The 10,849-nt window shown below is 45.0% G+C and overlaps 1 protein-coding gene across 1 annotated transcript in view; it reads right to left on the reverse strand.

Moving 5' to 3' along the window:
* The window catches only part of LAG3 (lymphocyte activating 3), a 55,184-nt gene extending 50,838 nt beyond the window's left edge, over window positions 1-4,346 (reverse strand). Inside the window, exon 1 of the mRNA XM_069650650.1 lies at window positions 3,617-4,346. Within this exon, the coding sequence (XP_069506751.1) occupies window positions 3,617-3,695 (79 nt within the window). The 5' untranslated portion in view covers window positions 3,696-4,346. The remainder of the gene's footprint in view (window positions 1-3,616) is intronic.
* Between the last annotated feature and the right edge of the window lie 6,503 nt (window positions 4,347-10,849).

Raw genomic sequence — 10,849 nt, forward strand, 5'->3', positions numbered from 1 at the left:
CCCTATAGGGGCTCAAATGGGAATGGGGAATGGCCCTGGTGAATGGGGAATCACCGGTCCCTCCAACCTCGGAATGGACCGGTAATTGCTCCATTCACCCAGCCAGAGTTGGAACGAATTTGGAGTCAGCCATGCCGCAAATAGCGGCATGGTTACCTCCAAACTCGTAATGAGGCCCAATGACCTGTCCTGCTCTGCCGGGATGCACCAAGACACGAAGCCTTATACCAGAATAGAAAACTTAAACAAATCACCCAGAGCACCCACTCACGCCTATTGCAAATGGCACAGGTGCTCCCCAACTCTCAAGATATTTCACCTTCCTCCGCAAAGCACGTCCCTTCCCCCTGGCTACAAACCTGCCAAACACTGCACCCTTGACTACTTCATATCAGAAGACCCCCTCCCCTAGGAAGTGTAGGAACGACCCGTCAGCACCTTGCCCAGCCACCATTACGCTGCCCACCCCCACCATCGAGTCTAAAACCAAACATAAGCTCACTCAATTCTCTGAAAAACCTTGCTCCCTTGAACACAGGAACATTCGTTTAACCTCCCGCCTAAGCACCAGCCAATTACACCTACTAACTGCCACCCCATCCATCACACGTAGAAATGAACTTCTCAACTCTACAACTAAGCCTTGTCTAACGCCTAGAAGTCCACACTCATCTGTCCAAAACAGCCCACACCACAACCGTGTAACCCACACTAGTCCCCATGCAGAAACTAAACCCATCACAGAGCCACGTAAGTCTGCAGAAAGTAACTCACGTCCAGCCATTAAACCTACACTGGATACCGAAAAACCCTTAAAACTCAATTCACTGAAAATGACGACCTTGGACAACAGGAAAACGGACACCACAACCTACGTTAAGGGAGCCCTTATCAGTGCTAGGTCACTAATGGCACACGCTCTGGACATTGCAGACCTCATCACAATCAACGACTAAGACCTCCTTGCAATCACAGAAACTTGGCTGCACCCAGCAGCCAGCCCCGCCCTTTCCCTAGCCAAACCTCTGGGCATTAAGCGCGTTGTAAATATCATATCATATCATATCATATCATATCATATCATATCATATCATATCATATCATATCCCAGAGGGATACACTATCCTTAAGAAAGACAGAACAATCTCCAAAGTAGGCGGCGTTGCGATCATCAGCAAAAATAAACTTAGCCTGAGAGAAAGCCCCAATCAAACCTTCCCTCCGGGAGAACTCATCTCCATCAAAATCTCCTTATCTGCCACATCCGCCATCTTGATCCACCCTATCCACTGACCTCCAGGCCCCCTAACATCGTTTTTAGGAACTCTTAGCACTACTCCTTGCTACCAATACCACACCCCTATCAAAAATGATCATTCTGGGAGACTTCAATTTAGGTCTCAATGACCCTCAGACTCACAGGCACTCACAGGCACTGGCCCTTGCTAACACCATTGAAGCACAAGGCTTCACCATTGAATCTCCAACCCCACTCATGACAAAGGACGTCCTTTGGGCTGGCTAGCTGACCACAATTGCCTCAGCAACATACTAACCAAGAACCCTTATTCCGGGTCAGACCACAATGTCATAATATTCTCTATCAGCAAGGTACTTCAAGCGAATTCTCCACCTCAACTCACCCCAGCGGCACTCTCCAGAAACCCGGCCGAGCATAACCCCAGACAACATGCTCCCCATGCTTTTTACGACTAACTACATAACCTAACACCATCTCTGACACCACTTCCATGGTGACACTCTACAATCAAACCCTCCAGGTCGCCATTAATAAAGTTGCTCTGTTACCAACGGCAAAGCCAAACCAACAGCCCACATAAACTCCAGGTACACCTCTAGTCTCAGAGATCTACGTACCACAAAAAGAACAGCAGAGAGTGTTTGGAGAAAAACAACTACCCAGGCAAAAAAACGGCACTTTAATACTGCAGCAGGCAAGTTATCGCCATTTCCACAGCAGCGGCTTACACTGCCAAACTGATCATTGCCAGGAGATCCTTACTATCCACTGACAATTCCATCACCCTAGCCAGAGCCCTCATTCTGTGAAGGACTGATGACTGTAACTCCCTCTTCGCAGGCACCAATGTCCGAAACATCAACAAACGACAAATAGCCCAGAATAATGCAGTAAGAGCCGCCCTCAACATCCCTAAAAAAGAACTCTGTAGCCAGGCAGAATATCCACTGGTTGCAGTTTGAGATGGCATCAAATTCAAAATCGCATCATTAACTCACAAATGCCTCCCCAATAACGCCCTGATCTATCTAGCCAGACAAATCTCCAAAGCACAGTCCAACAAACCTATCCGGTCGGCCTACTCTTGCCTCCTTGTCACCCCAAGATTTAGAAGGCAAAAAGCTGGAGGCTGTAGCTTCCCCGCAATCTCTGCCAAACACTGGAACTCCATGCCCTTTGCCCTGAGATCAGACCCGTCACTCTGGTCCTTACGTAAAGGCCTCAAAACTTGGCTTTTCTCCCAAGACATCTAGCAGCACCTCGACCTTCCCTCACCCGTACGAGGCTCCTACATTATACCACCTACCGCCGCGGATCAAACGTGTCGCTAGCTTGCCTGCACTTGACATAGAACCTTATGCAATGTAAACATTCAATAGGTATTATGTACATTATATTACAATGCATTTGTTATGCGTGCTATTGACCCTTGGGCATAAAGGCGCAGACAACAGAAAAAAAACATACAGCACAAGGAAGACGTCCTTAAAGAAAGAAAGCTCATAAGGCTCCACAGAAGCTTTTCCGCTATCCCCAGTAATATGAAACAGCGCTATTGGAGAAGTGTCTGCACTCTACTGATGTAATCACTTTAACTATCATCCTTAACCGATGTACGCACCATGTGGATCTAACATCCTTGTAAAGTAATACTGTCACCTACCTGCCAAATCAAATATTTCTAAATGTGCCCAACGCTCATGTACTTTGGGTTGTTACTTTTCTAATGTTTTCACTGTAATGAATGTCCTCTACCTATGTAAGTAATGCCTGGAAACAATACCGATACAAGCTACTACTGTAACCAACCTGCTTAAGCAATAAGCGCCCTGATGCCTCCGGGCTTGGCGCGCTATACACATGTCTAAATAAATAAATAAAGACATGAAAACTGAACTATTCACGTATCAAATTACATACATAACTTGTGATGAGGATGTTTCTAAACTGGAGATTGTTGCTGGAGGCCTCAAAGTCGGATGCAGGCTGATCTATTCTGAATTTAAGGGGTTGTCATAACATTAGATTTCAGCCCGATGTTCCTTTCCTGGCTAGAGTCTAGCAACCCCCCCTCGCCCCCTGGATCGGTGTCAGCCAGTAGGTGAGTGAATGGAGGGAGAACAGGGTGCACGGTGGATGAGTGGCTGGGAAGGGAAACGTGTGCAGGGCGGATGAGGGGACGGATATAGGAATGCATGCATGAAGGGATGAGAGGATGGCTGGAACAGAGGATGGAAGAGGGGATGGCTGTAATGCTGATGTACTAATGCACATATCCCAGGTAGCTTGGATGAATAGATCGGTGCCCCCGAAAATCACCACCCAACCTCTGCCAGACTCACCGTCTCTCCTTACCTGTGCTGCCGGGGCCCAGGGCCAGGGCCCAGAGCAGGATCTGCATGCCCAGGCCGCTGCAGTGCACTGCCAATGCCATACTGCCCAATCTCACTCTGCCCTCTTCCTCCTCTTCTCTCGCCCCCCAGGGCACTGCTCTGGTTCCCTAACAGCCCTCCACCCTCTTCTCCTCTTCCGCCTCTAATCTCTCTTCGTCCTCTCTATATCCATCCTCTATTTCACTCCTGCCTCCTTGTCCTGTCTCTGTCCACCTGGGTATCCTTCTTTGGCTCACTCCCTTTCTCACTCTCTCTACCTCTGCTATCAGTAGAATTGTCTCCTTTTCTTTTTCTCTTGCCCTCTCTATTTATTTATTTGTGCATTCTTCTCTTTCACTCTTCTATCCTTTCTCCGAGGGTCACTCTCTCCCCTCTACTCATATCTCTCTCTCCCTTCTCTCCTGCTTCTCTCCCCCTTCCACGTTATCTCTCTTCCTTTCTTTCTCTCTCTCTTTTGACCCTCTACTTTGCCCTTTCTATGTCTCTCCCTCTCCTCTCTGTCCCGTTCTTGCTTTCTCCTCAGTCTGTTTATCTGTTTGTCTCCCTCTCGATCACCCCTCTCCACTCCTGCTCTCTCTGCCATGAGTGGCTTCTCCCCTCTCACATTCTGCTTTATCAAGCCCAGGTTTGTGCTGCTCTCAGTTTCAGTAAATGTTCAGCCCCTCCTCTCCTGAAGGAGTCCCACGTCAGAGGCTGCCCGGCTCCCACCCATAGACCTGAGCATGAATGCGTATGCCAGAAGGTCACCCTCAGAATCTGCTCACTGGCTGCGCATCCCTCTGGGCGCTGCGGAAAGTATGAAGCAGACTCAGCTTTCGAGACTGAGACTTCCCACCCGTCTGCCCACACTGTATGGCAGAAAAAACATGTTATTGGAGTTCACAAAGCTATGTATCATCGGAGGAAACAACATGCTTGTGCCCGGTTAGCGATGCTTCAATGTTGTCGTTTACTGGTCTACCCCTAAATTGCACACAATTCTGCAGACCTAGGAAACATTGCAGAATTGATTAATTGCACAATTTACCTAGTTTTTGCTGCAATAAATATTTGAAAATAATTAGCTTTAAAAACACACACATAAACAAATCTATTTATATTTGGTAGAAATTGATTACGTGGGTAATTCAAGCATAGAACAAATGATATATTAAATGAATCCCCTTTCAAGTCCTGACTTTCAAAAGTAGCATAAGATTACTTTGTCAGTGACTGTTCACTTGGCAAAACTCTTTTTAAATAATGATGAGGTCTTAAATTCCATTAGGTATGCTGGTGTCAACCAATTTGATCAACATTCAGTCCATCTGGAGTCAAAGTTCCTAATCTATGAATCGACATCTTTTCCTTGTTGTCCAATGTAGGAAAATCTACATGTCGGATAATGAATGATGTGTGCTGTTAAACTTTTGGCAATACACTGGTGACATTCAAATTGAGTTGTTATAATCTAAGGCTTTTCAAGTGGATACCAAGGCAATTAACTGTTCAGAGCATATTTTGTTTCATAGCCGGGACATTGACATTTAATCTAATAAACAAGAGAAAGTAATACACATGTCAAATGTTGTCTTTGTGAAGAACACATGGAGGTAGTTGTGCTTGTGACTCAATAGAGATTTAAAGTATTTTCACATGTGGTGCGAGTATTTTGATGAAATTCTCTCTAATTTGTCTCAGTTTGGATTGATCTAGGGTCTACAGTGAATATTATGAAGTGAGGTTTGGTGGTTAGACTGTAGTAAGTCCAAAGTTCGACATTCAGAAGAGAGATTACATAAAGTGAAAAGCCACAAGACATAGGTTAAGTTAAAATGTTTAGGTTTATGAAGATAGAAAGCAAATAAAACGGAGAAAATTGGCGAAAATGGATAGGAGAGGAAACAAAAACATCCAATACCTTTCACAAAAGAGGAGTTGACATTCAAAATGGCTGACTTTAGGATGCCCCATTTGAAATATTACAATAATATAAATAGCTTGCTGACTTGGGTTGGTGAACTGTCTCATGCAAGACCAACTCTATTTTGGATGTACACCTTTGGACATATTTATTTATTTAATTTTCACATGTGTGATAACGCCCAGACCCAAGGGTGTCACAGCTTACCGTAAATCAGTGAAGGACAAAGAGTTCATAACAGGCTCCAGACTAGAGGGCCAGAAACAGTATTACATATATTTATTAAACAAACAGGTTTTAACTCGTTTTTTGAAAGTAGAGTAGGATTGCTCATCTCTGATACATACTGGAAAGGAGTTCCAGAGAGATTGCGCTGTGACGCAAAAGCTGTCCCTGCAAGCTCTCTGCCCTTGAAGCGAGGGGTGACCAAGAGGGTGCTAGAGCTGAATCTTAGCATTCGTCTGGAGATGTGTTGGGTAATGCAGTTGTTGAGGTAGAGGGGTGCATCCTTGTAGATATAGCGGTGGGTGATAGAAAGAGTTTTGTAGTTGACTCATGCTTTGATCGGGAGCAGTGGGCCTCACATCGGGTTGCGGTGATGCGATCTGAACGTTTTAGTCCAAGCGCTGCTCGCAGTGCCTTATTTTGTAGTAACTGAAGTTTGGACATGTTAGCAGCATTGGGGCCCATTAAAAGGATGTTGCGGTGGTCCAGTTTTGAGAGGATCAGTGCACGCGCGTGTGGGAGGCCACTGTCAGAGGAAAGGAATTGCCTACTTTGCGAGATGGGCCTTGCAGTATAGGCCATACAGGAAGCAGGGGCATTGATATGCCTAGCCATGGATAAGTCTGCTTCCAGGTGGACCCCCAGTGTTTTGATGTGGTTCAAGACAGGGATGGTCGGGCCATTGATGCAGAAGGAGAAGGAAGCATGCAGGTTTTTCGGACGGTACAGGGAGCCAAAAATGAGGAGCTCCATTTTGTTGTCATTTAAGCACAGGTTATGGGTGGCCATCAAGTTTTGAATTGTACTATACACAGAATTATTGATGGCAACACTGTCCTGGGCGTCATTGCCAGTGATATGGATGAGAAGTTGCGTATCATCTGCCAAGGTGGTGTAGATGATTTCCCTGGCATCGAGGAGATTGAAGAGGGACTTGGTATAAGAGTTATATAGTGTAGATGAGAGGCGTGAGACTTGGGGGACACCGAATGTGGAGGGAATGGGGTCAGTTGCGGATTCACCAATAAATACTCTGGGTGTACCCTCACTAAGGAAGTATTTAATCCAAGCAGTGGCATCATGTGAGAAGTGGAAATGTTGGCTGAGGTGATGACAAAGGATGTTGTGGTCAAATAAATCGAACGCAGCTGAAAGATCGAGTAGGAGGAGGAGGATGGCAAGGTTGCTGCAGATCTTATCCATTTGGATTTTTAAGTCCAGAAGAGCAGCTTCTGCACTATGCTTGGGGCGGAACCCTGATTGTCTGCTGCCAAGCAGCTGGTGATGCTCCAAGAAATGTTGGACTTGAATGTAGGCTGTACCTTTTCTACTTAAAATTTTAAGTCGAAAAGGGACAGTGGTGATGGGTCGGTAATTAGTATGGATGGAGGGGTCAAAGCAGGGTTTCTTTAGGAGTGGTGAGATCCAAGCAGATTTGATGTTGGAGGGCACCGTGCTGGTGGAGAAGGAGGCATTGGCAAACTCCATGATGATGGGTGCTTGCGCCTTTGCAAATGGAGGCTTTGAGTGCCTGGATAGTGGGGATCACTTGTTCTAGTGTGACTTGGCAGAAATTGAAAGGGGGGATACAGGCGGGTGAGCCCCATTTAGTTTGACTGAGTGGTCCAGCAGGAGGAGTTTAGTAGCAAGTAAGACCTTTTTGGCACTGATTTTGCTCAGTAGTTTTGTGATTTTATGAGCCAGTGCGTCTTGTATCGCAGTGCACCAGGCTTTGTCAGTAGAAGAACTCACTAGAGGGAGAACAGGGGTTTCCAGCTCTCGCAAGATGGAGAATAGTTCTTCCAAATTTGAGCTAGCATTGGCAATTCAAACGTTTAGCAGTTTGATTTGCATGCAACTACCCCTGCCTTATAAGAATGAGCCCCTCTAGCAAGGGCTCGACAGTTGATTGGGGAAGGGTTATTTTTTGTAAGATGTTCTAGTGCTCTCTTGTTCCTTCATAAGGTCACTGGGTCATCCAAGAAGCAGGTGTTCTTAGGTTTGTGGGGTTTTGGAATTTTATTTTTTAACGGAGCATGAAGGTCAAGGGTCTGAAGAAGACAGGCGTGGAAATGGTTTGCTAGCTCAAGGGGGGGGGGTATTCAGGACCTGGGCAATGAAGCTGACCTTTGCTAAGAGCGAGGGCCTTAGATTCTCATTCGTTAAGTGGCAGGTATTGCAAACTTGGATAGGGTTAAGTCTAATGACTGGACGTTTGTGGTGCTTGGATAAGGAGAGCTGAAACTGGATGAGGGAGTCAGGCTAAGAGATAGTGTCTATGGATGAGATAGTAATGGTTGCATTGGCTGTAAGAATCCAATCCAAGGTACTACCTTTGGAGTGTGTGGGCACATCAATAAGTTGAGAAAAGTTCAGGTCACTGAGAGTTTTAATGATCGCTGAAGCTTTGGGGTCTAGAGGATAATTGTAGCCTAAATTGAGATCACCTAGAAGAATGCATTTGGTAGCGGGTTTCACAAGGGGGGTGATGAGAGGTGGGATGCCTCAGTCATGGCAGCTAGATCCTGGTTGCCTATAGACCAGGAGCAGGTTGAAGGTAGTTTGTGGGCCCGTGGTAAGCTTACAGAGCAACATTTCGTACTCTGTGTGATGGGTAAAGAGCACGGGTGGATCAATAAGGAGGATTTAGCAATGAGGACTTCCCCTCCTCCTATGGCGTGGATGCAGTCTGTCCTGAAGCAAGTGTAGTTGTCAGGGATGGCTAGTGTGCTCTAGCACCTTCAAGTGTCTCTGGTGCTAGATGGAATTACCAATAAAGATCTCAGACCAAATAACCGCACAGACTCAAATAATATGGCAAAGTACAACTTTATTCTCAATTTAATAAAGCAGGGCAAACCTGTAGACATCGGACTGATGCCTGCACACTAACAAACTTGATTACACAGAGGTCTTGTATCCCAATATGCATCATCTATGATGTCATCCTACGTGGCAAACTGTAAAACCTATTGCCGGGAGGGATTCGTTAGAGGAACGTATCTAGTTATAGAATACAGAAGGGTTATTACTTCATTGGCTGTTACGTTCAATCAAGGCTTAATGAATAGCCCTAGTTTTCACTTCTGTATCATGGGTGAGGAGACCACAAGTTTTTCCATTTCAACTTCCTATTTACTGTTATTTGATTCAATTATGATGGGTGTTATTGCTCCTCTTGGCTTCTAGAGACTTGCTCACTCCATCTTGTAGGAGCCTTATCCCTTGTTAATTGTCCAATACTTGGCTCTTGTACATGTTTTCTTCTTTAATCTAAGAGAAAAATGTCTCACGTTCATGGCTCATCTATCTGCCGTCCTTTGCAGCTATTCCTTAAATAGCACCCTTGATCCCAAGCCAATATAGACTTCTCTTTGTTTGCACACAAAGCTGTTTTCCAGCATCTCTTTTCCTGCTGTTCCAGTATGACGGCAGTGAGGGGGAAGGAGTTAGGGTATATGCATCTACCTGCTCCTCTACATTCCCCTCTCTGGTTGAGTCCTCAACCACATTCTCCACTTCAATCTCCTTTATCTTCTCTTCATATTGTCGTTTCTTTGGGGTACATATCTCTGTCACTCCCCTCAGGTGACCTGCATTTGTATATGTTCATACACCCTCCAGGTTATATGACAGCATTCTCTTAATGGTAGAATGAATATCCAGCATCCTACATATTTTTGTGATTCTTAGGGTAGCAGAACCTCGTTTCTGGAGGTGCAAGAGTGCTTTTCTTTATATTCTGACATGTACTTTCCTCATTTTGCATTTCTTCACCTGTTCTAGCATCTATATCAATCAATATCTTCATCTCAATAGCTTTCTTGGCTTTCTTCTGGCAGTGTACCAAGATGATCCTTGTGAAACAGAATCCTAGAAATACCAACACTGGTATTGCTCTAGTTATTTTGAAAGCATTTGCCAGCCAGGTTGGAACCCATGATAACAGAAATGAGAACCAGTCATCTCCTGCTGTCTCATCAGCTTCATCCTCCATCTTCGTATGCAGGGTCCTCAGCATAGTTATCGCTTCTGTCAGAGTTCCATTCTCTCCATCATGGGATGATATGAATGTACCAAACTATGCTGCATGTTATTGAGCACTCGTTCAATGATCAAGCATGCTCACGAAGTGCACAATTACATTGAACACAATGATTTAGACCTTTGTGCCCTTATGGAAACCTGGACATTTAGCTCCTCCGGCCCCTCTGTCAATTTAGCAATTCCTGAAGGATACACTATGTCACGCTATGATCGACTAGAGGGTGGAAGTGGTGGGGTCGCCTTTATTCTCAAAGATACCCTCTCTACCTGGTTAGTACAAGGTCAAACTATTGACGGTACTGAATCCCTGCATATCAAAATAGGCATGAATGCAGAAACTACAGTAAACTTTTTACTAATATTGTACCCACCTTCCTTGTCATTTAACTTCCCCATAGTCCTCTCTAACTTTCTGTTACCGCTGCTAAAGCCTAATTTGCGTTTTATTCTCCTTGGAGATTTTAACTATTAGCTGGGACACACAGAGGACCCCGTAACAGCTGAATTAGAACAGGCTCTCTCCAATCTAGGTTTTTCACAACAAAACTACGCCCCTACACATCTCCTGGGACATACCCTGAATTGGGTTTCAGTGACCAATGTCACTTGCCATGACACCCACACCAGCTTATGTCCTTGGTCGGATCATGCATTTGTGCACTTCAGAATCACCATTCCCTTGTCTCTTAAAATCAAAAAGAAAATTCCTGAAGTCATTTCGGTTTGTAACCTTAAACATATCGTGTTGGACAAAACTGAACACGTTTTGGACCCAGCAATCAATTTTACGGAGTTAACTTCCTTTCAAGACATGTCTACAAGTTTAATTGATAATCTTAATCGTATTTCCTCTTGTCTTGCTCCTCTGAAAAATTACTGGAGACAAAAAGAAGCAAACCATGGTTCTCAAAATATCTACAAAAATATAAATCCTCATCCCTTAAATGGTTTTATTCTTGGAAGGCCAATCCTAACCCGACCTCATTGGCTGCCTATAAAATATTGCAGTCTGGAGTCCTG

Source organism: Ambystoma mexicanum, chromosome 3p (genome assembly GCF_040938575.1).
Source record: "Ambystoma mexicanum isolate Mex_15411 chromosome 3p, UKY_AmexF1_1, whole genome shotgun sequence".
Classification (NCBI taxonomy): domain Eukaryota; kingdom Metazoa; phylum Chordata; class Amphibia; order Caudata; family Ambystomatidae; genus Ambystoma; species Ambystoma mexicanum.